We start from the raw sequence: 25,427 nt of genomic DNA, 5'->3' as shown, positions 1-25,427 counted from the left end.
AATGCAATTAAAAAATCAAGATTCAGACCCAATTTACATTTAAAAAATAATTGCAGCAATATTTGGGCACCGATCCTCAGAGTTGTTAGACAAAGTGACAGTGATCTATGTCATGATTTAGTTACCTCATAAGCCACAAGCCATTACAGTTCCTGATACAACTCTCCAGAAACATCTAATGCTCCCAGAAATGTCATTCCCTTCTCATCTGATCACCTGGATACACGATCCCCTGGGAAATCAGACACTCCTAAATGTCAGATTTCCTAGATACAACCATAACAACTCCAAGAACAATCAGTTATAGCGTCGTCCCCTTTTGCAGACCATCCTACTAACTGCCTCACCCAAGAAATGAGGTGTCAGGTGGCCTCAACTGGAAGAGGTGAAAGGCAGGGAGTTCTCGATCTTTCCTGCTGAATCTCAGTTTATGGAGCATGGGTTCAAAGAATGCAAGGAATGCAACTAATGATTACTCCTAGCTTCATAACATTTATGCATCTTACAGAGAGCTGTTAAATAAAAAGTTCTAAAGCTTTCTATCAACCTCATTCACTTCACATTCCCAGACACAAAAAGTCTCAGCTTTTCCATAGGCACTTCTGCAGCAATGAAAGATAAAGGGTTTTCAAGTCCAGAGATGGAGCTAGTCCCCAATCAAGGTGCCCATTCTGGATGAATGCTCTAACCATTAGGATGTTTAGCATTTCACAGTTGCACTGGTGACGTTAACTGCTGGTATTGCAAGTCTGAGCATCATAGTCTTTACTTATCTTCTGGTACTGAGACACTGTCTGCACGCAAAGGAAGTCCAAGATTTTGGGGTTGTGTGGGACCTACTTTCAGCTCTACACTGCATGTGTGTGAGATTTCCACGTACATCAGTGTCCTATCATGGAAGTCCCTGAGAGAAAGACTGAGCTCAGTTAATTTAGAATCAGGATGCCTAGCAGCTCTTGCTATGTCTGCAATTCACAAGACAGGCCTAGAGAGATTAGTCGGGCATGTAACCACCACAGCTGTAATCATGGTCTGGAAAAGGGCCTTTCAAGGATCTCCTGAACTTGGATGAAACTGCATGACACCGTGAATAGGGATAACCAATACTTTGGGGTTCAATGCCTGGTCAGTCTGATGAAAATCTCTGATAGAAACCAAAACCACCCCCAGTGCTGAAGCTTACAAACGTCACTCGAACAAGGGAGAACCAATGCACCAAACCTTCTCAGTATACTCTCAAGTACCAGCCAGCTAACAAAATACAGACACTTCAAGCCTTGAATTTCACTTTGTGGACTATTATGCTGTTGTTCAGGTGTAACAGTTTGGCACCGTGTTTTTTTACTTATTCAAATACATTATATGGCCCATAGAAATGCAGTGCATTTATTCAGACACCTTTTATGAACAGTTGCCATTACAGGCTTCAGAGGCACATAGGAGACAGCCCATATTGTTGTCTTTGAAGTGTCACAGCTACATGGAGGTCTCTGCCTCCAGCAGCGTTACACCTGCAGGATGGCCAGCCCAGGCAGCTCAGATCTAGAAGATACAACCTCACAGTTATATCTAGTTCATTAAGATAGAGTTAGTTAAAATAGGTTGCACCAGAAACTTCCAGCACGCAGAGACAGTTTGTTAACAGTTATGATGCATGGTTGCTAAAGTCCAGGCATGGGTTAACTCACAATATCTCATTTCCTACCATCTTAACAAACCAACTGATTGTAAAGCCCTGCAGAGCTGTCTCAGCAAGCAAAATTCAACTGAAATTCTGACATTCCCAGGCTGGCCTGCTCTGGTGATATCTTTACCAAGTGACCTTTTGGATCAGTCAGAAGATACAGCATTTTGGTGCAAAAGCAGAAGAAGAAAGATAGATTGCTCCTATAACATTTTTAGAATTCTTTCATGTCTCTTAAAAATTCACACATAATACAGTAAAAATTGAATTCCAGCATTACAAAATTTTCTATAATGTACTGCAATAAATATAAACTGTAAAATGGTAATTGTTTTTTTGAGGTTTCTTGACCATTTTGAGGAATGTATATATGAACCTTATTTTTCAGGATTTACTTGAAAATGCGGTCTGAAAATTGCTAAAAGTAATGCCCAGTACTGGTGGTACCAGCTGAATCCTAGCCTGATTTCATCCTAGAACTGGATTCAATCCAGGTTTTCTCTCATATTTTACAATAAATTATTATAATGTTGAGAACTTTCTTATTCTGAAGGTAAAGAGCACTTAATTTTTCCTGTGTTGTCTTTCAGAAGACAGCTGAAGAGGATGTTTGTTTAATAATACTGTTTCACCTCTTTTATTTACATGATAATACGATACTTATATTTCTTTTATTTTCTTTTATTTTCCCAATCACACACCTGGCACAGAATTCTAATGTTCCCTAAAGGACTACAAACACTCTGCTTCATGCAACATCACCTATCAATCAATCTGTCACTTCTCCTCCCTTCCCCCAGGACACCATCAGCACTGAAGTCCTCTAGCTCTCAGCCAGCTGGGTTAGCTCTTTTACCTCCTTTATGCTTCAGCTCTGCTGGTGCCAGTTCAATCCTGATGTTAATTGAGAAGATAAGCACTACACAAGACTTTCCACAGATAATAAACGTTAATGTAGTTGTACCAAAGGAATACATGAAGCTGCAATACTGTACTCCTTAAACAGGTTGTGTGGCACATCTAAAACCAGCTCTGTTGCACTTCTCAGAAAATTACTGCAGAGGTGTCATACTGTTTCCTCCAGCACAGAATGGGAAAATCTATAAAGCCTTAAGTAAGCATTACAAAAGGGCTTTTTACTGTAAGATGAGGATAAGGTTGGCCAGAAACAAACACAGATGCCACAATTGTTTTACCTGTACAAGCTAACCACTGAAATACCATCACAGCAAATAAGGAAGCAAATTTAAAAAAAAAAAAAAAAAAATCATCTCTATTGTGAATTTGACAAATTGGGAAAAAGCAAGCTGTAGTGTGGGAATGCATGCTCATTTAATGGAGGATTAATATTTGTGTGCTTTACTTCTTAACTAATATGAGTACAGACAATGTGCACAGTCACTTAACATTTTTCTCTCAACACGTAAGAAATGTGACTAAAATAAAACCACTTACTCACGGAGGCTTTCAATCATTTTTTCCATTGCATCTTCCCAGCAATAGGCTTTAACTGACTGTATATTTTCAATTATTTCTGAGGTGATTACAAGCCTCTCATTGATCTTTCCTGCCCTCTTATCCCTACAAAGTAAAAAGCCAGTAGGTTAATTTCATCTCTTTCATCCTCTATAGTCAGTTTATATCTCATTATATCTTATGATTCAGTTTTCCTATATACTTATGTTTAACATCAACTCACTACCAACAGTACAATAAAGTATTATCACTATTTACTGCATGTTAGACATCACCTTTTTTTTAAGATTAGATACCTGCTGCTAAAGAAGTAAAGACTTCACCCTACTTTTCTGACACATCCAACATTCTTTGGATGCTAGGTTTCTAACAGTGTCATAACTAGAGATCCCAAGTGCTATAAACCTCTTAAAAAAATGTTTTAAGGAAAAAAAAAAAACACATTAAAATCCTTTAAAGCAGTCTCATCACCTGTATTTCATCATCATTTGTCCCAGCCAAGCTTGGAAAAAGGCCATAACTATTAGAAAAGCAAGTCCAGCAAATGCAGAAGCTTGTAACATATCCCAGAGCAGTCCCATCAGCAGTGCCACTTGTAAAGGTGCAATCCACACAAAGTGAGCCAGAGCAAGACCCTGCAGAAAACCACAGCAGAAAATAATAATAATGAAAATTACAGATTGCTCTGAAAGCTACATGAAAATGAGTAAGTCATTGAAGTGACACTGAAAAATGTAATGAGGGATGGTACAAATATTTCCAGTAGTAAAACAAGTTCATAAAGGAGGACTTGTGATTACGACCACATAGCATTCTGGGTTTTAATAACAATGACAGCGCAGCAATACATATTCATTCCACAACTAATCTTTGATTTTTGTAAGGCAAAGTTCAGTACACAATTATCTCTTTGCTATGTATGCACGAGGGGAAAAAAACAGCTTTGTAAAAGTAAACAGAATTTGCCATTGACACTGGAATTTTCAATCAATGCAAGATGAGAAAAGTACACAGCAGATTTTTCTTAGTGATTTAATCTGATAAGAGAAGGCCAATATTGCTATTGTGAATAGATGACTTGTATGAGTGCAACAAATTCAAAGGAGACTGCTGCCCACTTCATCCATGTTGCTTCAGATTTTGTATTGAAGGCTCTTGTCAGGCTGAGATACAGAGCCTTCACAGAGCTCTGTGTTACGGCTACACTTGTGCACTACTTGGGCCTTGTCCTAGCTCACCAGCAATAACTCACATTCCTCTGCACAGTAAAATAGTGCTTAAAGTAGATATACCAAACACACATGTTGGAACTGTAGAGTCTCTCTGATGTCGAGCTTCCTGTTTCTTCCAATGGATGAAAACCTCATACTATCAACAGAGCAACTGACAAACAATCTGAACAACAGCTCATGGAGTTTCAAATCTCCAAGCCATTACCAGGGATCTACCTCTCTGTCTTTAATAAAAGCTTTTACTTCTGAAGTATTGGAGGTATTGATTGAGCAATAGCACAGACTGCCCAAAGAGGCTTTTCCCTCCTTGGGAATTTTCCCTCCTTGTGGATTTTCCCTCCTTGGAAATATTCAAAAGAAGCCTGGACACAATAACTGGCAGCCTCCTCTGGTGGCCCTGCTAAAGGGGGGAGGTTCATCCAGATGGCTCCCAGAGGTCCCTTCCAATCTCAACTATTCTGTGACTGTGTATTGTCTAAAAAGGATGTCTTGGAAATGATTCCTAACAAAGTCTTACCTCAAAACTTAATTAGATTTTTAAGGAGAGTAGGTAATAATAATAACAGGATGCTGAATATCATTGTTTGTTTAACAGCAAGAAAACCATACTGGTTCACATTATTAGAAAGATAGAAAGTGTTCAGGAAAAAAAGACTGAAGAATTGGATGAGCAAGTTCTGGCTGCTACGATACCAACTGTGTAACCCAGGGTTTTTCTGGTAGATTCTCACTGAATTGCAAAACAAGAATGTTTTCATGGAATGTCGAGTTTTTGGGTTTCCTTTACTAATCAGATAGGAGAAAAATGAAGATGTATATACATTTATGTGACCAAATGCCAAAACACAATCTTAAGACAGACTTCATTTTATATTGACAACAAGCAGTCAGTGCAGTGCTGTTTATCCTTGTTTCTTCCTTAATGTTTTTCACAAGCAGCTTGAAATATTGCACTTGTATTTGATGGATCACTAAGTGCATAAAACAATAACATACCTCATCAAATTTGTTCAGATTGTTGGAAAGAAGGCTGACCAATTGTCCAGTACTTATTTTATCTAGAACTTTACTTGACAGTTTTAAGGTCTGTAAAAGAAAACAAAACCATAGGAAAATGGCCATGTAGCTAATCCTATAATACTGAATAAATACAAATAAAAATAACAGGCAGTTGTACAGTAGTATAAATAACAACTCACCAGCTCCATGATACTAAAAGAGTCTCATTAAATTTGTTATTTATGTCACTTGAATTCAACTTAGCAATTAAACTGCTTTACAAATATTGATTTATTGACTTAGCCTTTGCTGTCTGTTGCATATTTTATTTATACAGGTATATATGCAAATACAAGCTTTAATTAAGTACACACGCTGTGTTGTTGCACATCCTCAAAAATCTCCTACTGTGCCTATCTAGACAAATGTTTTTGAAAGATGCTTTCACAATGAGCTTTATTCTAGAACAAATAACAGATTTGCTTATATTGGCTGGTTTTGGTATTGGTAAAATCAAACATGTTTTGAAATCTTTGGATTTGTGAACATGGAATGTATCAATGTATCTGTTGATTCTTCATGAAATAGAGATCTCACATAGTAACATTCAAACTCATTCAAACCTTTTACATAGTAACATTCAAACTCATTCAAACCTTTTATGTTATATTTATTGTCTAAATCTTCATTTATAACTCTCTTCTGAAAGTATTCCTTAGCCACCAGCACTCAATGTTTCTTTTGCAATACATAAGCAATCCAGAAGCAGAGTGGTACAATTAAGACATCTCACCACATATCCAGTCCATCTGAACTCACACAAGGACTGGCTTGAATCAAAGCATCTGTAAACTTGTATTTAATTATTCAGACATAGGAAATGGACAGCTATCAGAAGGCAATGTTAATCACATTCATCGTCTGTGTAAAAAAACTATCAACTTTTAAACAAATTGGCCTAAAAACTACGTAGGGTATGGACTGAAGTTTGGTTTTAAGTGTAAATGAAACAGTTACCTTCTTATAAATCAAGCTAAACAAAGCTATTCTTATTTGCATCCCTATGTGATGAAGTCCAAATATAGAAGGGTGTAGGAGCAGTGTTCTCACAAGGAAGAGAAGGCACAAGCCAATGCCCAGGTAGTAGGCTATGGATCTTTCAGAAGAGTTGTCTGGATCATAGGAAGCTATTATTCTTCCCAGCAGAAGGGGCTGCACGGATTTGGTGACCTCCTGAAGACAAAAAAAAAAAAAAAAAAGAATTTTGTTTAGCAGATTTTTCTTTTTTTCAAATCGATGCACTGTAATTTCAAAGCCTACCAACTGAGATTCACACATCACAGAGGTCAGTTTTTGAGCAAACCACAGAAACATCCAGCAACTGCTCAAGAACAGACAGCTCACTGCTCCCTGTGATACTCCTGCGACTCCACCACAATCTACTTTTTAAATTTTGCTGGTTGTTTTCTACAAAAATGACAACTGAGATATGAGCTTCTAGATTTACTTTTCAAAGGTATTCACCACATAATACAACTGAATTCAGCCCTGCAAGCTGGATCTCTGTTTTAGCTACTAAGGAACAGTTCTCGCTGTGTTTTACTGGACCTATAGGACACAGGAAGACTCATAGGTCCTATAATAAACATTAATATAACAACAAAGTGAAAATACAGCTAAAATAAATAGTAAATAGGGACAACAACAAAAGTATCAATTGGGATCATCCTGCTCAACGTTCTAGACTCTTATAAGCAGGGCTGTAAGAGAAGCAGGATGACAGGCATAAATGGTAGGAGAGGTAAGTCTGATAAAAGTCCCAGGGAGAAACCAGGAACTCTTGTCCTGCCAGCCCCAACACTTCCCATCCCAGGACCTGCAAAAATCAACCATGTGCTGTGGTTTACAGTTTACTTCCTCTGAACGAACTTCCAAAGGGTATGAAATACACTTGTGCTCCTTTGTTTCATTTCTACCATCAAGGTAAAGAATTTGTCCATATTCTCCTCATTCTACTTTTTCTTGTCTATATTCACTCTTGATGGAAAGCAATTCAAAAATAAGAAGAAACCATCAAATTATCTTTAGTATGGATGTGCTAAGTTCTGTTAGAATTTATTTAGCCTTTGAGCTTGAAAACACAGGTCACTATACAGAGGCAGAGTGAACTAGTGGAACTGAGCTATAATTAATATTTTACAGAGATAAATAGATTGGGAAAATCCTCTTTGATTTTCCCTTCTCAGTCACACTAGAACAAACCCAAACATTGATACAATATGTACTGTAAACTCTTCTGAATATCACTGTCAGTGGAATTGATATCACTCACTTTTTCCGCAAAAGAGAAGAAATTAAACATCTGAAATAGAATACTCGTGCTGTGCTTCCAACATAAATGCTGTAAACTTGGAGGCTGCTTTGACAAACACTTCAGTGTTATTAGTAGGCAAAGGAGAGGAGTGTTTATTAAAACACACATGACCCAAGGCAGCTGTGCTTAGACCATATGCATCCAGAAGTGGCAAACCAAAACTCCACGAAAGTCACTAAATACAAAACAGTCACCTTTCAAGGACAATACAGTGTTTTCATACTCTCAGAGATTCCAAGATAAGCTTTAACATATATAAGCTTAAAATAGCAAGATTTATTTTTGTATTTACTCTTTTTCTAGTGAAAATGCCTTGCTCTGCTACTGTGTTTGTTGTGACTATAAAGACTGCATGTCTAGCTTGCTGCAAAGGAAAGGTGATTTACTGACTGTCTAAGGGCAGAATAATGGCTGGCAATACACCAGATTGTTTGCTATCTGCTATAGAAAAAAAAAATCCACCAGTTTACAGTGGATTTTTACCAGTTTATTTTCTAACAATATCTACTCATCATACAAGTGAAAGTAGAACTAGATGTTATTCATTTTTCCTACTGCAACCTCAAAATTACCTCTACATATGAATGTGGGTCTATAAATCGAATAACCTGCCTGAAAAAGGAACTGGAATTGTGCATCCAGCAGAAAATCCAGTTTTCAAGAGTTTTTTGCTTCTGCTCTTGCTGTTCCCTCTGCATTCTATAGGCCACTGAGAAACTCATAAGCATTCCACTCACATTAATGCTCATTAAAAGATCAAAGTTCTGAACAGAAATGGAGTATGACAGGGGATGCTATCTAGATGGATCCCTGATTTGACCTGGTATGGTTGCCCTTACACAATGAGCAGTTTTGCATTACATATATTTCCCATATGCTCAATCACTCTGAATTTGAAGACAATAATGCACATCTCTGCTTTGGCCCATGCCCAAGAAGTGCCTTGGGACTTTCATATCCCTTCTTGCCCTACGCACTCACACACATGATCTATACGTAAGAACTCCAGGAAATCCTCATCAGAATCTTTTGGGACATGACACTAAACCCATTTCTAAGTTAATGACTGTAAGACTGTAAGTAAATGTAAGTAGATGTAAATGATCCTCATAGCAAAGTGCATAATTTCACAATTTGTTAGCCACATCTTGTTAAAAAAAAAACAATTTTTGTTTCATTGCCAGTCCATCTTTCCTTTACATTACAAAACGTCTGCTGATGAGGTGAAACACGGAAGCTGTTTAAGCCAGCAGGGGAGTAGAAACATTAAATGAACTAACTCAGTGTGCCCAACATAACCCTGTGTTAGGGAGAAGCACAGTACTCTAGGGGGCCAGAGTGCAACTGTCCACCCTTCAATAACATCATCACCTAGGGTGCATGAAGGGCAAGAAAGAGAGAAAAAAAATGTTAGACCTAATGAGAACAAAGATGTGATGTTGGCTTCAACCACGACTGCACAGACAGCAGGGATGTAAATGGAGTTTAAAACACTCCAAGAAAGGTGCTGCAAAAGTGTCTTGGGGATCTTACAAGAGAAGAGTTGAAAGGAAAGCGAAGTTCAAAAGAGCACACAACATGATTGCACTGATGCCAATACGGCACAACATCCTGTCCCCATTAAAACCAATGGCAAAGCTCCCATTAATTTCCGTGTGCAGGGTCTGAAAACAACATCAGTAGCTTTAGCAGAGAGTTTTTCCTCTTCAGGCTTTCAACAAAATGAATTAAAATGAGTTTTGTCAGCTCATAATTAAATGAAGAATTTAAAATAAAATTTAGCCTTGCCATGTTTACTGTGAAAGATTTTGATTCTTGTGTGCTGAGCTTTATGTCTGCAATTTCTTAAGGAAGAAAAAAGCAACAAATAAAATAAGACTCAAGTATTCTGCAGACCTGTTACTGTTCTGTATACAACTTGTCCAAAATTGTACTGGCCAAAGAAATCCACATGGAGAAATCAGCTCTACACAGTCACACAGCCCCTCACATTTCATATTCCAGGAAAGGTCGTTGTCCTTAAACCTTCAGACACTGCTTAACTTTTAACAAGAATGCATTACTGTGGTAGTTTCAGGTGACAGATTCTGCTCTGTATGGTAAACTACATTTGTGGAACTGCTGTTGTGTTACAACCCTGACAGGAATCAGGAGTCACTGGCTTGGTGTCTGTTACACACAAGAGGAAATAGAATAAAAAATTAACAGCTATGATAAGACACAGCAGGAGCAAATAAGACAGAACTGTATAGGAACCGACAAAGAAAGTGTCTTGTCCCAGAGCTGTGAACAAACAAGGTAAAAGAGCACAGATATAAATGTTATGACTCAGTTCCGCATACACCAAGAGGCCTTGTACTGCTCTGTTATGCCTGGACGAAGACAAAAAGACAATTTGACTCATCAAATTCAACTAGAGCCACATTGGCTCCCAGCAGCCCTGTACAACAGCTGAACTGCCAGAAGGAGGACAAGGATTTGACAGAAAAGGCCTCCAGAATGAGCATTGTGGCAACCTTGTCTCTCTTTCCTTGCTGTGAGGTCCCTGTACATGGAGAAGGTAAGCATGTCTCACCATGTCTCACCAAACCAAATCTTCAGCAGCAGCAGCTTCACATGAGGTGAGCATCAGTTAGGAGAGGTGTAAGGGTCTCCATCAATGACAAGAGCTAATAAGTTGGAGAGACTTAAACTAGGGAAAAGTTGGCTTGGAGATAATTGCTTCCGTATCTCACCTCAACTAAGCAACCATCTTGAATACCTTACTTTTAATCAGAAATTGTGTACTCATAAGTGTGAGTGTAATTATTCAAAAGAAAGAAGCAAAAAAGATAAAATGCAGAGAGCATTTTCATGCTAGGTTTTATTTTTAAAATCAAACCTTTGTGATGAGAAATTACAGAATTGTTCTGTGAAAGCTACCCCTAAGAGGCAATCAACGTGCTTACAGCAAATTAAGGCCTATTTTTTTTATACCTGTAAAGTAACAAGATATAGCAAAGTAAATCCTATTTTTTAATAGACTAGAAAGGAAGGGAAAGTTGCATTTTAATGGAAAAAAAAATCCATTTTCTTCAGAGTATTTATTCCTTTTTTTTTTAGACAATGTTACTTTTTAACTTTGTGATTCTATTACTGATACTCAGTAGTGAATAAACCAGTGTTGCAGAAAGGTATTTTAAATACTATATTTCCTTTAGGTAGATATGTTATTATAAGAAAAAGAAGCAGTCATCTTTTCCCTTAATTTTTAGGAAAAAATCCAATCTGAAGTACAATTTTAGGCAGTTATTGATTATCCAAACCAAATTAATGGTGATCTACACAAAAATCATTACCAATCCAACCTGATATTCTTAGGATTGACTGGATTTTCACCATAGGATCCTAAACAAGCTTACTTTATAATTTATTTGTCTTTCATATAGCCATGTAAACAGGAGGAACTCCAAGGAAGTTTACTGCAAAAGAGCTGCTCTATCATAAGACTAACAGCACTCATAGTAGTAATCTAACACTTAATCTGAAAAATAGTCTTCAATGAGAAGCACTGCATGATAAATTACTATTTTTCACCTATAAAAGGTTTTCTTTTAATGCTGAAAGTTTTCATGCAGTAAAGTTTTAATTTTCAGATTATTCTTATTTATTTTTCAAGTTTTTCTTTATATAAATTCATTAAAACTTGAAGTGATCTCACTTACCTTAGCATACTTCTGGAATGGCTGCTATAGAGCAGTTTCTGATCTTTTTTTATCAGCTCATGAAAAGATCTAGTTGGCCTGCAATTTCCCTTCTACAGACAAATCATTAGCAGTTTAAGAGGAAGCATGACAGTTTCCATACTACACTTCATTCTAATGGGAACAAAGACTTACAGAGACTTGCATTTCTGTAACTTAATTATTCTCTTAAAGTAGTTCACTGGAATACCTCATAAAAATGTAGAAGAGAGCTGTTTCATTGGAAGTAATATGAACTTCAGATAAATTTATACATTACTTCCCACAAATTACCCTTCCCCTCTTCTTTTGTCCAGTTCATATTCCTCCTAGAAAATACAGCTAAATTATATCACACTCAACACTAATGAGATAGAATTAATTCCTTTCTGTATCAACCTATCCAAAATAAAACTCTGGCCTAGAGGTCTGTCTAAAATTGAGAATACTGATTACATGAGTACATCATGAGTACTACATGAGTACAGTTGGAACTGTCCAAGCTATTACATCTACAGTTTCTGATATGACAATATTTTGAACACAGAAGCAGATATATCACTATTAAATCACAGAAAATTGAAAATTACACACATATTTAATGCATATATTGGTTAACAGTAGTTTTCAAATTTACAGACTGGATATGCAGCATATCTAGTAAGACACCACTACCAATAATTTATTTTCACAGATCAGAACTCCAGTGGCAGAGTTTTCAAACAGATGGAATTTCATGTCAGGATAATCACAACATGGCAAAACTGATAAACACAAACAGTTTAGATTTTAACATCAAGCTCCTCTTCATATACTTTGGAGCACCAAACTCCACGCATATTTTACATGTTTATTTATGCAGAATTGTTGCCACTAATAATGACAACTTTATTAATCCCTTTGGTAATACTGACCAAAATCGTGTTAGATTTCACTGTCCTTTTTTGTTAGTGTACATGAAATTTTCTCCTGAAAATTCATTGGGAAATGTCTTAAAAATTTTTACATGAGAAAATAATTACTTTAATTCATCAGTTCCCTATCTTTACTTGAGAAAACATATGCTTACACTTAGCAATAGGTATGCTTTAAAGATATCAACACATGGTCAGAAAATAAATTACTTAAGAAGGTCCCTGCTTATCTCTCCAGATTTATTATCTTTCTAAGCAATCCACAAAGAAAAACTTGTAGTTATTCACAAGATTCTGTATTAATTTAGCAATCTTTATGACCTACATCCTTTTACAGAACACTAAAAGTTCACAAGAAATAAGAATAAATCTTACCCCTAAATATAATAATATTCCATAGAACATAAATTTCCAGAAGAAGCATCGTCGAAGAGCATTAATAAGTTTGGGTTTTTTCTTTGAAGTTGCCAGCTCTCTGTCCCACTCTCTGAAAAGGAACCGAAAAACAAGGCCATTAAGTAGTGTGAGCAAATACACGGGTCTATGGCTCTGGCATACTTCAATTTGCTCAAGAATATCCAAGGAGATTTAGCCTAGGTGACTAAAGAAACAAAGCTTTTCAAAGACCCCAAAGACCCGATCTTCATTGACTTGATAGATCAATAAAAGTTCAAATGTAGTTCAGCCACATATTTGGCAGTTCTAAATACACAGCCATACATCACTCTGCAGGGAATTAATTCATGAAAAGGTCACACTGTATGTTTTAAAGAAACCTGGTGTACTTAAGACCAACACACAAATAATAGGCAAATAAATGCTTTGGAGCTCTTCCAATCTGCAAAAAGAAAATACCAGCAAAGCGTAAAAAATGTGAGTTTTCTACTGCAGAGCATTGATTTTTTATTTAATAATTGATCATCAATCAGAAGAAGTGCTATATATTAAAAGCATATGTTTAATCAAAACTCAGCCCACAGATTTAAGCACTCCTGAGAACTTAATCAGCTAACACTTTCCTTCATTTTTCAAGAGAATATTTAATAACCAGAATATTCCATTTATAAGTATGAAAACAAATTAAGTATACCTATGCTACCAATACTTTGCACCAGTTTTGAATACGTACGTCACCCTGCACTTCAGTTTAGCAGCATTGTTGTAATCATGCAGATGGGAGCTGCCCCAAATACCAGCAAAAACCTGCACCACACATTGCGGGAGAGAGACTGGATTGAAGCCCTTGTGTTTATATGAAATAGTTCTAGATGCAGCACAATTTCGGAGTTACACCCCACTGAAAAAGAATATCAAAATGAGATCCTTGAAACAAAGGTATCTCGGAAACTTTTCATACCTTTCTAGTTTCTCAGAAAGATTGTCAGCAGAGTCTGCAGAAGGAATTTGATAAATATCTGACAGTTCCAGTCGTTGTCTGTAGCCCTTTTTCAAAATTGGTTTTGTCCATCTAAAGTAAAAAATAAAATAATGATGACTAGTTTCTGGGATTAATGGTAGAACTGCACTATTCTGTGTGATTATTTTGTCCAATGCACCCAAATTATACATATTTGTACACATATATGTACACACAATATGATATAATACAGTGCAGCTTTACATCGTATTTATTAAACTATAGTGACAAACCCAACATTAAAACAATAATTGCATAATTGTTGCATTTAATTAGTTTGGGGGTATGATTATGCCCCAGTCTTCCCATTTAGTCAGACAACAAGCAGGGCACTGAGACCTTTGTTCTGTATTTGCAAATATCTACCATGTCCATACTAACGTTCATTTAACAAAGTTATTAAGATTATGAGACACAAGTCTATAATCCTCATAATCCAGTATAATGCAAAGGTATTTCCCAAGTGAAAAGCTATATTATATTCACTGCAAAGGGAGTACGTCTTAAGGAGCTGGAAAATTATCCTTCCTTTCTGTAATCATACTGTGGTTTCACATAAATCATTTGGGCTCAATTCTGTCTTCGACATCACTTTATCTGAGAAGTACCACGCAATTCACAGTATGCTGTAGCAAAGCAAGCTGTGAGAATCTACTTTGTAGTCATTGGTAAAGGATCCATAAGCTTCACTGATGCTGGAAATAGGGGCCAATATTTGCAGGGACATAAGAAGATGGATCAGAAAAAGCACTTCTGAATTCAAAATAACACTGTTATATGAAAGTCTTTGGTGGCTACTGCATGTGATAAATCAAGTACAAGACAGCAGAAAGGACCAGTTGCTATGGACTTTGTGCACATCAGGTGCAGGAATGGCTAATCTCCTCAAGCACAGCACTCTCATTGACTGTCTTCATCAGAAACTCTGTATATGCAGATATTTCAGTAATCACAAAACAGATGAGTTATGACACTCTAAACCAGTACTGCAGCTAATGCAATACTTCCAAAGCAATCTTTTTAATTCTCAACACAGTAGTTAAGGAATATCCTTGCTGACCTCCTCAATAATACTTTGAGACTGCAATAAGTGATTCCCAAATTGTCTTGACAAAAAAGAAATGCTTTACATTTCCCAACCTTGCAGATTTTGGGAAAACATTTTCCATTGCCCTGCTTTTCTCCACACATTTATTTTGTTTATACTTTTGATTATCATCTACCTTTGGCATTTTTCCATTGCTTGAAGTAACAAAATGTGACTGCAATTAGTAAGCAGAGTGGCTGTACTATCATTTGAGGGTGGTGGCATATTTAGCAAGCCTATTGTACTCCTAAGGACGTCTCTTGTTCTTCTTGATGTTTTACTGGCTCTACTTATCAGTGCAATCTAAATCATACGCCCCGAAGTCAACCTCTTCTCCAAAGTCAACAAGTCTGAATCAAACCTAGTGCAGTCCTTGTCCTGGTAAGTCTACTCATCAGAGCAGCTGTATCTACAGCAAACAAATTCCTCTAAGCAGCTAAAGGAGTGGTACTGTCACCCTCCAGGCATATTCCGCTCTGCAGTCAGGTTTCTACCACAGTCTTTGGCAAGGTTTGCACATCAGTATTCACCTCCCACCTGACCTGGTCCTACTGGGATGCCCCACTTGAACCGACCTGTGAGCCAAGCCATGTGCTTCAGGTCTGAGTGGTGGTACTGGAAGGATCTAGCTGTTGTGTGGTATTTGTCTGGTAGTGTCAAGAACCATATCAGACTGTATATATTTAATGAAAAAGAACATACATGAATATCTTCTACAAACACATTTTTTGGAGATTCAAATAGCATCCAGTTTACCATTATGCTCTGGATTTCTAGCAAAGTTTTGAAATGCAAAATGGTTGCACATTTATTTTAACCAGCAATGTCATCTGTAGTTATCCATGTTTCATTGTATTAGCTAAAACAGCCGAATCAGAGTTTGTCAATACACCTCTTCTATTTTTAGGCTTAATAGAAATTATTTGCCAGCATTAATTCCAAGCCTTTTCTTTTCATGTATACTGAGAATGCAAAATTTCTTTTGAAAGGAAGAAAGCAAGAAAGCAAGAAGGAAGGGAGACAGATTGGCTTTACAGCATTATGTTAGCAAATGCCATCGGATTACTGGCTGGCATTTAATGAACTCTTTCACAGAGAAACCTGTAGTGCTGTCAGAGTTTTGCCACTTACTAGGAATGTTATTATGGGTACACACACACAAAACCCAGCAGGGGACAAGTTTCAAGGGTGTACAGTAGGAAAGAAGAAAGAAAGAAAAACAAGTTCCTCCATATCAATTGCCTGGTAGCAAAAAAATACCTTACGCATTTGATACATAAATATCATACACACAATGTTTGAACTTCTCTTTAGTTATATTTCTAACGACCATCTCTTTACCATACACCTTAGAAGTATAAAATAGATCTCTTTTTACAGCTATTTATTTCTCTAGCAGTCTCACTTCACTCAAACAAACCGTACAGGAAGGACAGATGTCTTTGGCTTCCCAAAGAGAATTAATACACACTCTTGACTAGTCAATAGGATTTGACTCTCCCTTTAGGCTGCTTTGCGTGTCACCAAAGACAGAAAGAGCCTCTGTGTTGCTAAGCCAACCATCCAGATCTTCCTCCCAGGCACAGGAGCTCCCCAGGGACAGCAGACCCTCTCTAACCCTGAGGTACCGCTGCTCCAGGATGGCCAGTCCATGCTGCTGAGGCCTGCCCAGCAGAGCAGATGCCTGGGGAGGAACCATGTGCACAACACAGTGATATATCTACTGAGCTGCACAGAAGCAGACATGGCTGCACTTCTTTCCCTCCTGAGGTATTACACAACTGGAAATAATGCCTGTAGCTCCTAAGGGAAAGAGCCCAAACCTTGGTGAAGATGAAGCAAGGACTGTGCCTCTATCTTATCCCTTCTTTTAACAGTTTCAGGGGGAAAAAAAAATCAATCCATGATTTGGATGCTTTGGAGCCCAAGTTTTACAGTGTGTTTTTAGGGCCACTAGTTCCCACTGACAGTAGGAAAAGATCAAGGCACCACACAGACCTCAGGCACCCCTCAAAATCCGAACTAGACCAGATGCCATGAGAGCCTCACACTCCAGTCCTCTCCCAGTAGATGCCCATTGCAGAACAAACTGCAAATTGTAGCTTATGTGATACTGGAGGTGGCAGTTCTGCCATGCCTGAAATGCATTTGCACCACCAAACCTCTTCTGAGAGCTTCCTGCAATTAAGCCAAGCAAAGTGGTTCTAGTTCTGCATGGCCCTCACTAATGGGTGGCACAGCCTCACAGCTGCCAGGCACCATAGCCTAAACCCCAGGGCCTGGTTGCTCTCAGTGCAGTGCGGCTGAGGTTGGCTGATTTTGCTTCAAACGATAGGTACCCTGCTGGAAGAGCTTTCAGAGTATATATAAAACCTTCAGCACTTTTTCTTTTAAAAAAGAAACAAATGCAATGTTCTGAGAATAATATTGACATCTAATTGTTGAAGGGCTTCAAAAGAAGATAAAGAAGGTAAAAAAGCTACATACAGATAGTACTCGTTTCCACTTTTTCTTCTTTTTTAAATACTCAGACTTCTTTCAGAAATGCAATATATTTCCTTACATTCAGTAAGGTGGCCAAAGTATTTCAGCTTGCAGAACTACTATAACAGCTATTTTTAGTAAAAGAACTATCGAATACGACAGTAGTAATGATGGGTTCTAAATGGATATGCAACATGTATGTACAGTAGGACAGGCTAGAAGAGAATGTTTCATCTTTATTCTTTCTCTGTTATATGTGCCATAGCAGAAGACAAACAGTTTTTTCCTGCTCTTTTAAAGACACTTAAAATGGGCACAAGAGTTTGTATCAGCAAAACTGTTGCTGAGCTGAACTTGAAGATGATCACAGATGTGACACCAACTACCTTCACTCAGTATAGTACTCCACTATCTTAGCCATGCATTTTCAGACATATTTCATAACAAATTAATGCACAGCTGCACATAACATGCTGCAACTTTTCTCAAATGTGTCATTTGTTCCAGTGGCAGCAACTGGGATCTTATCTGAGGTAAATATCTTCACAAACTGAACAGATCTGTGGCAGTTTGAGCAAGGAAATGGGAAGAAATTATCTACTTAATATAAATACTAAGAATCAAAAGGTAAACTGCCACTATAACAATAAGTAATAAATGCACAGGGCTGCTTGCTTTTTGTCATCTTCTCTGCATCCTGGTATTTGATGCTGCTGGTCATCAGTCTGACTCCTGAAAGTTAACGAGAAAATGCCTCACATCTTCCAATTTCTAAAATCTTGGGCTCTGAGCAAAGCAACACTGATGTTACATTGGTTTTTGTTTTGTTTTGTATTCATTACCTCCAGAGAAATAAAAGCATCACAGATTTCAAAGATTAACCTTAAACTGTGTTAAGTTGAAAGAAGCAAATATGAAAGATCAGATTGGCTCCAACACAATATAGGCTCACATTCTTTATTTTGAAAGTTGAGACAAGTTTATAAAAAGGTAAGTAACAACATTAAAACACAGCATGAGAAAATACCTGAAACCAAGTACCTTTCCCATCTGTCATTTGGGATTTTCTCCTAAGGCACAACCTTGCCCCCAGATTCAAGGAGCCAGTTCTGCAGAGATCACCCGAGTACTGCCTTCTAGGAGCTACCCCAAAGGAAGGGATGCTTGCCCATATCTGAACAGCAGTAAGGTTCTGGTTTCAAAGAAAAAAAACCCAACTGTTCCCAAAATTATCTTAAAAGTCTATTTAATTTCTCCTAATTTTGGAAGCTTCCTGACACAGTTCTGGTTTAGCCCCAAGCTGGCTGTGAAAATGCTCATGGGGATCCTTTTGTTTGCATGAGACTTAGTGAAACATAAACGCAGCCCAGAAGTTCTTGCTCATACAACACAGGCTCGCCCTTTCTTACTTAATTCAGAAGGCATAATGTGATACTTCAGATACTAGGAGAGTCAGCATTCTTTCTCTAATTCTTTTCACCTTTTATACTCAGACTTCCTAAAGAGCCTCCAAACTTGCAGGCATGGTGAACCTTCGGGGCTGACCTTCAGAAGTCCTGAAAGCTCACTGTTTCATAGAGGTCTGAAGGGTGGGCTGCTGAGCATGTCCCAAAGGAACATCTGTGGCTATAGACAAATGATCAGCACTGCAGAATCATAACAAAGAGGGCTGCTCTGAAAGTAATGCCTCCTATGTTATTATGTTGGCCCACAACTCAGAGGCAGATGTTGGTGGTACAGCAGTAGAGCAGAAAGCTAAACAGCCTTCCCAACAACATCCCATTACATTTTGTTGCTGTGTGACAGATGGTAGCAGAGAAGCAGTCTGACAGAATGGCATCTGACAATGGCATCTGGAAGGGCGTATGAGACAGAGGTGTGTCACTGAATTCCCCCATGAGGAAACAATTGCATCCGCTGACATTCACTGATATTTGCTGAACATTTCTGGAGACCAAATAGTGGATGTCAGCACACTGAGGTAGTGGGTGGTGCATTTCAGAAGTGGCAACAGAGACAATGGGTCCCCTCCACTAGAGCAGATTGCTATGAGCGTGGCATAAAGGCTCTTTCTTGATCAGTGCTGGTGAAAATGCATAACTAATGATGGTGACTATGCTGAAAAATAGTGTTTTGTAGCTGGGAGTTTGCTGTATCAAATGGTGTAATGGTGTTATTATCCTCTTTGTATAACTTGTAATTTCCATGGAAATAAATAGGAGGCATTACTTTTGGAGTGACCTACACATGTGTAGCAGCTACATCTATGCCTGATATTCTTTAGCAGATAGGATTTGGAATTACCTGGGATTACCAAAAGTCAGGTCCTCAGGACTAAATCCTCAAAGGGCCTTAGGAATACAGACTAAGAAATCTGCCTTGCACACATGCCTAAGCAAGCTGTCACAGCAACTGAAACATCATACTGAGCAATTCAATTTATCTGCCCCTAGCTGACGATTCACACAGGCTCTCAGAAAAGAAATGGCCAAGATGCTAAATTTATGCATTTATAGGACATGTTCCAAATATTTGCTGGATGTAAGATACTTGCCCTCCAGAGCAAAATCCACTGCCACGAATTTGGGAATTCAAGACAGTTTCAGGGTAAGTTTTGAGGACAAACATGCATGAAAAAACCCACAATTTTCCAGGAAAATAAGTACATAAATTCATCTCTATTCAGAAATCAAAAACTAAGTACCTTCTTTTTTTTCTAAACACAATGCTAAAATACCTGACTCAAGGATAGAGCAGGTTCCATTTTTAAGCCACTATTAATATACCAGCCTCACTGGAAAGAATACTGCAGTAGGTCTAGCCTATAGGTGTCCGAACAATCAGCGTGGCCTGGACCGCATGGAATGAAGACAAATTGTCTTGGTTCACATATAAAATATATGATATAGTTAATACATACTAACAACAATTCTTTAATAATTTTTATATTACTTACTAATGTATAAAAAAAGAAGACAACAAAAACATGAAACTAACAGGTTGCACACATGTGGCCTAGCCTTAGTTCTTTCTCTATGTGAAAGAATTCAAACTAATTCTCATGAGAATGTCTTCTTTAACCAGAAACTATTTTGGTAAAGGCACCACCAAATGTTACACTTGAAAGCATGCCATTGAAGAAAATAATAAATAAAATAGAATAAAATAAAATAAAGTATTAACAGTGAATCAAGCTGAAAACAAAGAATAATCATGACTATAGCTCAAGAGTCAACAACTTTCAAAACTTCAGTCCTGGATGCTGTTACCCACCCTGAAGGCTTCCAACAGACTTCCGCTTCATAAGGAATGCCCTTAGAAGAGGAATCAGGACTTACATGCAAATAAATTTCTTACCCACAAGAGCAACAATGCTTTAACTGAGCCAGGGAGAAAACTAAAGCAACTTGAAGAGTTTGGACAGACACTGTCCATACACTGGTAACTAGTCCTACCTCCCAGAAAACAAATGAGGGAAGGATACATAGCATGCAATTCCATTTTCTATCCCTCTTAGCACACATACAGTGGAAGAAGGAATTCAGCATATATTCTCATCATACCACTGTTCTTGGTTCTAGGAATCGCTGGACAGCTAACCATATGAACAGGTTGCAGGTTGATCCTTCTATGGTTTGGGAAGAAAAAGCATCTAGAGTAGGGTTGCTGGGCTGAGCTCATGAGAAGAGAGCATGAAGATGGCTTCATTTGAATGGCTTATCTGGATGTAACAGTGAAACAGGCACTGAACTACTCAGTCCTGACAATACAGTTGTCATATATGGCATGTAGAAAAGCTAAAGTGTATGCCTAGAATTGCATGAGAGTGTAATGACTGCCTCTTTGAACTTTTGAACTTGGAAAAAAAAAAAAAAACCACATTGCCCCAAAGTTCTGAAAATCCAGTGATAACCCTGTGATGCCTATACCCACCTATAAATTAATTATACCTGCGTTCATTAAACCATAATGATTCTTCCTGACCTCCGTTTATCTACAATAAAAAACAAGTGGCAGCAAAGTACTCTGCCTTGTTTGCTACCAAAGGTATGGCCTTGACCCTACAAAATCCTATAACACACACAGCTTTGTTACAAACACATGAAGGAAGCTTCACAAGGAATATGCACAGAGGCATATCACCATCTGCATGCTTCTGTAGAAAAGTCTCTTTGCTTTAGATAAGACAAGAAGACAAGAAGTTATCAGTGCACAGTGCATAAATGTCTTCCCAGTGGTTTCCAATAAAAGACATAAATAAATTCCAAACATGTAATATGGAAAAGCAATCAAAAGGAAACCTTGAAACCTTGAGCAGCCAATATCCAATGTTTTGTGTCATACTGATGGAAGATCTCAAACCACTTGCGTTCACACTTCATTTCTGAACCATCAAAACTCACTTTCTAAAGCAGAAACCCTTCACATTTTAGGATGAAGTTGATTGTTGTGCCTAAATACTTTCTATCATTGTCACCCTAAGCAATTCTCTTTTGTTGCCCTTTCAGCCCACAGAACCTTGAAAGTCCAACAAAGTGGCAACATTTCCCTAAGTTATTACTCCTTGTACACGCATAATAGCTTCTCACTTGTTGGCATAACAAGAAGAAAAAAGAAATAAACCAACTACAAACAACACTGAAATGTTCCAGTTATTCTCTTAAGAGCAAGTCCCTCCATTCTAACATCACCACCTTCAGCCCTATCCCTCTACTGCACATACAGGATATGTGTTGGAGCAACAAAACCTTGTCAACACGTTTATAGATGTCAGTATCAAGAAGTTGATTTAATCTCATGAATATTAAATAAATATTTTAAAACATTATATTTATCCACAAGAGCTTCAGAATAATACTTACACACTTCTGTAACCTTCAACTGAACTGCATTAAAACCAGCTTGGTACTTCTCAAGTAACTCCATGAGAACTGACCAGAGAAGTTACTTCACTAAAGCATTCATCATCTATGTTGTATTTGAAAAAAAATATTGTTCTGTTATTGGAAAAAGCCATCTTTCTCCATACACACCAAAGAAATAATTGACTACTTCTTCCAGATACAATGCCCTTTGGGTTCTGTCTCACTCTTTCATGGAACTAAAGCACATACTAAAGTGTAGGCATGCCTTGAAGTTCTTTACTGAATAGCATCAATTTAATAAACCATCGATGTGTGTACATTCCGTTAAAATGCTGATAAAATATTCTGACATCCTAGAAAGCCTTGTTCCAATCTAACACATTAATCACTGCATTGTGGGTGTTTCCAGTTGAGTGGACTGGAAACAGTTGATATTGATATGTAGCAAATGCTCTGACTTTGTAAAGCTCATTACAGAAAATATACTTCCAAGCAGTATGAAATTATTACACCTTGTTGCATTTTTGCTCTGTGATAGTTTACCTTTTAATAGTGTTTAGTATTGATATGGATCTACCCCTGATGAGACAAGAACTGCTGGAGTCCTTGAAGACTGAAGCATTTTGAAACAAACTAATGTGTGCCACAGCTATAAATAATGCGTGACTTTAAAAGACACAATGATTTCTTTAATTATTTTTAAAAGAAAGACATTCTTTCTGCCAGTTTGGCTGCAATACTTTTTCTTACCTTTTGGTTTTTGCTTCTGTGATTTTTTCAAATCTTTCAAGTAATGTTCATAAGAAACAAAGGCATTTGCAGTGTACTTGTCAAAATGCAAGTAAGCAGAACACTTTGTAATTAATAGACACACATCATTCAGAACGTATGACTCTTTACACTGTTACACTTTTAGCTGTTCTCACCCAGTGAACTGAATATGTACTTCCCCAGATTTCTGTGACATATAGTTATTGCAAAGTTTTGTAAATAAGTTTATCTGGTGTAGTCAATTTTGATGACAATTATCTCTTTTACTTCATATATTAGTTATTATCACTTTGTTTACAGTAAGATAGTTGGTGCAGTACCACATCTCCTCCGTGAGACATAAGATTTAAACGGCATTTAATCGACTCGGATTTTAAAAGACATCAGATCGGATCCCAGAATGGTTAATTATGCACTTCCTGAGCACGAGCTGCATCTGGTTTCAGCCATGAAAACATTAACTAAGGTCAGAATCAGAAATACATTTACTTTATCACATTGGAATCTTTCCTAGATGCCTTCCCAGGTTCTAGCGGAGAACCCTGACATAAACTTTACAAAGAAATAAAATGAAATACAAGTGGCTCCATGAGCACTGAAGTCATTATGTAGCCTTCTCTTCCTCAGATTTGTATCTTAGTACTTGAGGGAAGAACTAACTGATGCTTATTCTATGGATTAATTTATATGGGGTTATTCCCATCATCCACATTTTCTGGATCTAAAAGCATCTGAAGGCAGGTACAGCTGCACTCACTGCAGCATCTGTATCAGACTTCCCTGGGGTCCTCACCTTTGCCTGGAGGGTTATAAAGCCTCAGAAACCGTGTATGTTCGGGGTTCTACCCTGCAATCGCACCTGGTTAAAGATGAACAGAGCTCAAAGTGGGGGAGGCTGGCAAAACAGCAATTCTCTAAGGGAACTTCCTTTAAGAAACTTTTTTTAAACGAAAAGAAGAAGAAGAAGAAGAAGAAAAGCCCAAGGCAGGTTGCAACCTGCTGAAGGGGAAAGCTATCCCAAAAGCTTTAGAAAGTGAGCTAACAGCCCTCGGTTACTCGGCCAATGTTATGGTTTCATACCACGTGTTCCCATTTCAGTCCCGTGCTCACGCTTTTAACACTTCCTCCCACCCGTCAGTGCTGTGTGAAAGACCCCCAAGGAACAAAAGAGGAAAGCAGCTCCTTAGGAAAAGGGCAAAACTGACGGCAAGTGGGCTGCTGCCAGCCGGATTGTTTGCTCATTCCAGCTGGCAGCGTTACCTCGAACAATGTCAGGTAGAGCGCGTTCAGGCTTCTATACCGACTTAGAGAGCGCTGTGCACCGGTGTTGGCATTGGCTCCTTCTCTTTTTATTTGTTGTTGTGCGAAAGAAAAGGCGCCAGGGACAGAACTAGTAAGAGAAGGCTCTCAAGGCTCACAGGGAACTCCCTCCAGTAAGATCGCGTCTTGCGGTCGCACGCCGAGCAAACGCTGAAGCCCGAGGAGCCACGGGGGAACGCTCGCTCCGGGAGCGCTCCCCGCCGCCCCCTGCCCTTCCCGTGTTCTCACCGTTTAGGATGAAATAACAGATCGCCTCGTTGAGTAATTTACCAAAGGTTGCTCAAATTATGCCATAAATTAATTTGTCCGGGGCAGGTGAGGGCTTATGACACCTGACAGATAGAGACCGCTCGGTGCTAAAACCCCGCGACAACAACATGCAAGAGAAGAGATAGGATCCCGTCGTTCGGCCGCGGCTCCCACCGCGCACCCCGCGGAGCAGTCGGCCGCCGGACGGGAGGGGAGGGCAGGGAGCGCAGGGGAAGGGAGGGCGGGGAACGGGGAGCAAGGGAAGGGAGCCGAGCCCCGGGCAGCCCCGCGCCGCACGTGTCCCGCCGCGCCGGGGCTCCCACCTGAAGAAAAGTTTGGAGAAGATGTTCGCCTTCTCCAGGGGAGACCTCTGCATGGTGCCCGGCGCTACGCTGCGCTGCGTTGCGTTGCGTTGCGTTGCGCGGCGCGGACGGCGGCGGCCGCTAATCGCTCACGCCCGGCTCGGCTGCTCCACTCCCGCGGCTCTCCCACCTTATCCGCTCGGGCCGCTCTGATGTCATTGCCTGCCTCCTTCCCCTGCCCCTCTCCCCGCCTCTGCTTTGCCCAGGTTCAAAAGCGGGAGGGTTGCGGCGCCGGCCCGCGCTCTGCCTCCTCCGCCTCCTCCTCCGCCGCGCCCGGCACCCGCGGCCCGCGCTCCCCGCCCCGGCTCCCCTGGGCAGCGCTCTTCCTGCCCGGCCCTGCCGCTGTGCCGCAGAAGCCCCTCGGGGAGACACCGCCCATCCAACCGGGGCCTCCTGCCCTGTCTGCGGCGCGGCGGGGACGAGGCGCCGAGGGGAGGCGGCTGCACACCTGCGCCCGTGCCATCGACGGCG

General features: G+C 39.1%; 1 protein-coding gene across 2 annotated transcripts in view; it reads right to left on the bottom strand.

Moving 5' to 3' along the window:
- CFTR (CF transmembrane conductance regulator) overlaps positions 1–25,066 on the bottom strand; it is an 81,428-nt gene extending 56,362 nt beyond the window's left edge. Inside the window, exons 1-7 of one of the 2 annotated variants that reach the window (XM_052668430.1) lie at positions 24,918–25,066; positions 13,759–13,869; positions 12,777–12,888; positions 6,409–6,624; positions 5,389–5,478; positions 3,632–3,795; positions 3,140–3,265 (exon numbers count right to left, since the gene is read on the bottom strand). In XM_052668430.1, coding sequence (XP_052524390.1) covers positions 3,140–3,265; positions 3,632–3,795; positions 5,389–5,478; positions 6,409–6,624; positions 12,777–12,888; positions 13,759–13,869; positions 24,918–24,970 — 872 coding nt within the window. In that variant the 5' untranslated portion in view covers positions 24,971–25,066. Of the gene's footprint in view, positions 1–3,139; positions 3,266–3,631; positions 3,796–5,388; positions 5,479–6,408; positions 6,625–12,776; positions 12,889–13,758; positions 13,870–24,285; positions 24,302–24,917 lie in introns of those variants that run through there. The other variant, XM_052668431.1, reaches the window with a different exon arrangement.
- Between the last annotated feature and the right edge of the window lie 361 nt (positions 25,067–25,427).

The sequence above is a fragment of the Tympanuchus pallidicinctus genome, unplaced genomic scaffold (genome assembly GCF_026119805.1).
Source record: "Tympanuchus pallidicinctus isolate F22 unplaced genomic scaffold, pur_lepc_1.0 scaffold8, whole genome shotgun sequence".
Lineage (NCBI taxonomy): Eukaryota > Metazoa > Chordata > Aves > Galliformes > Phasianidae > Tympanuchus > Tympanuchus pallidicinctus.
The sequence above is the reverse complement of the archived record's forward strand: the minus strand, read 5'-3'. Positions and strand labels throughout refer to the sequence as shown.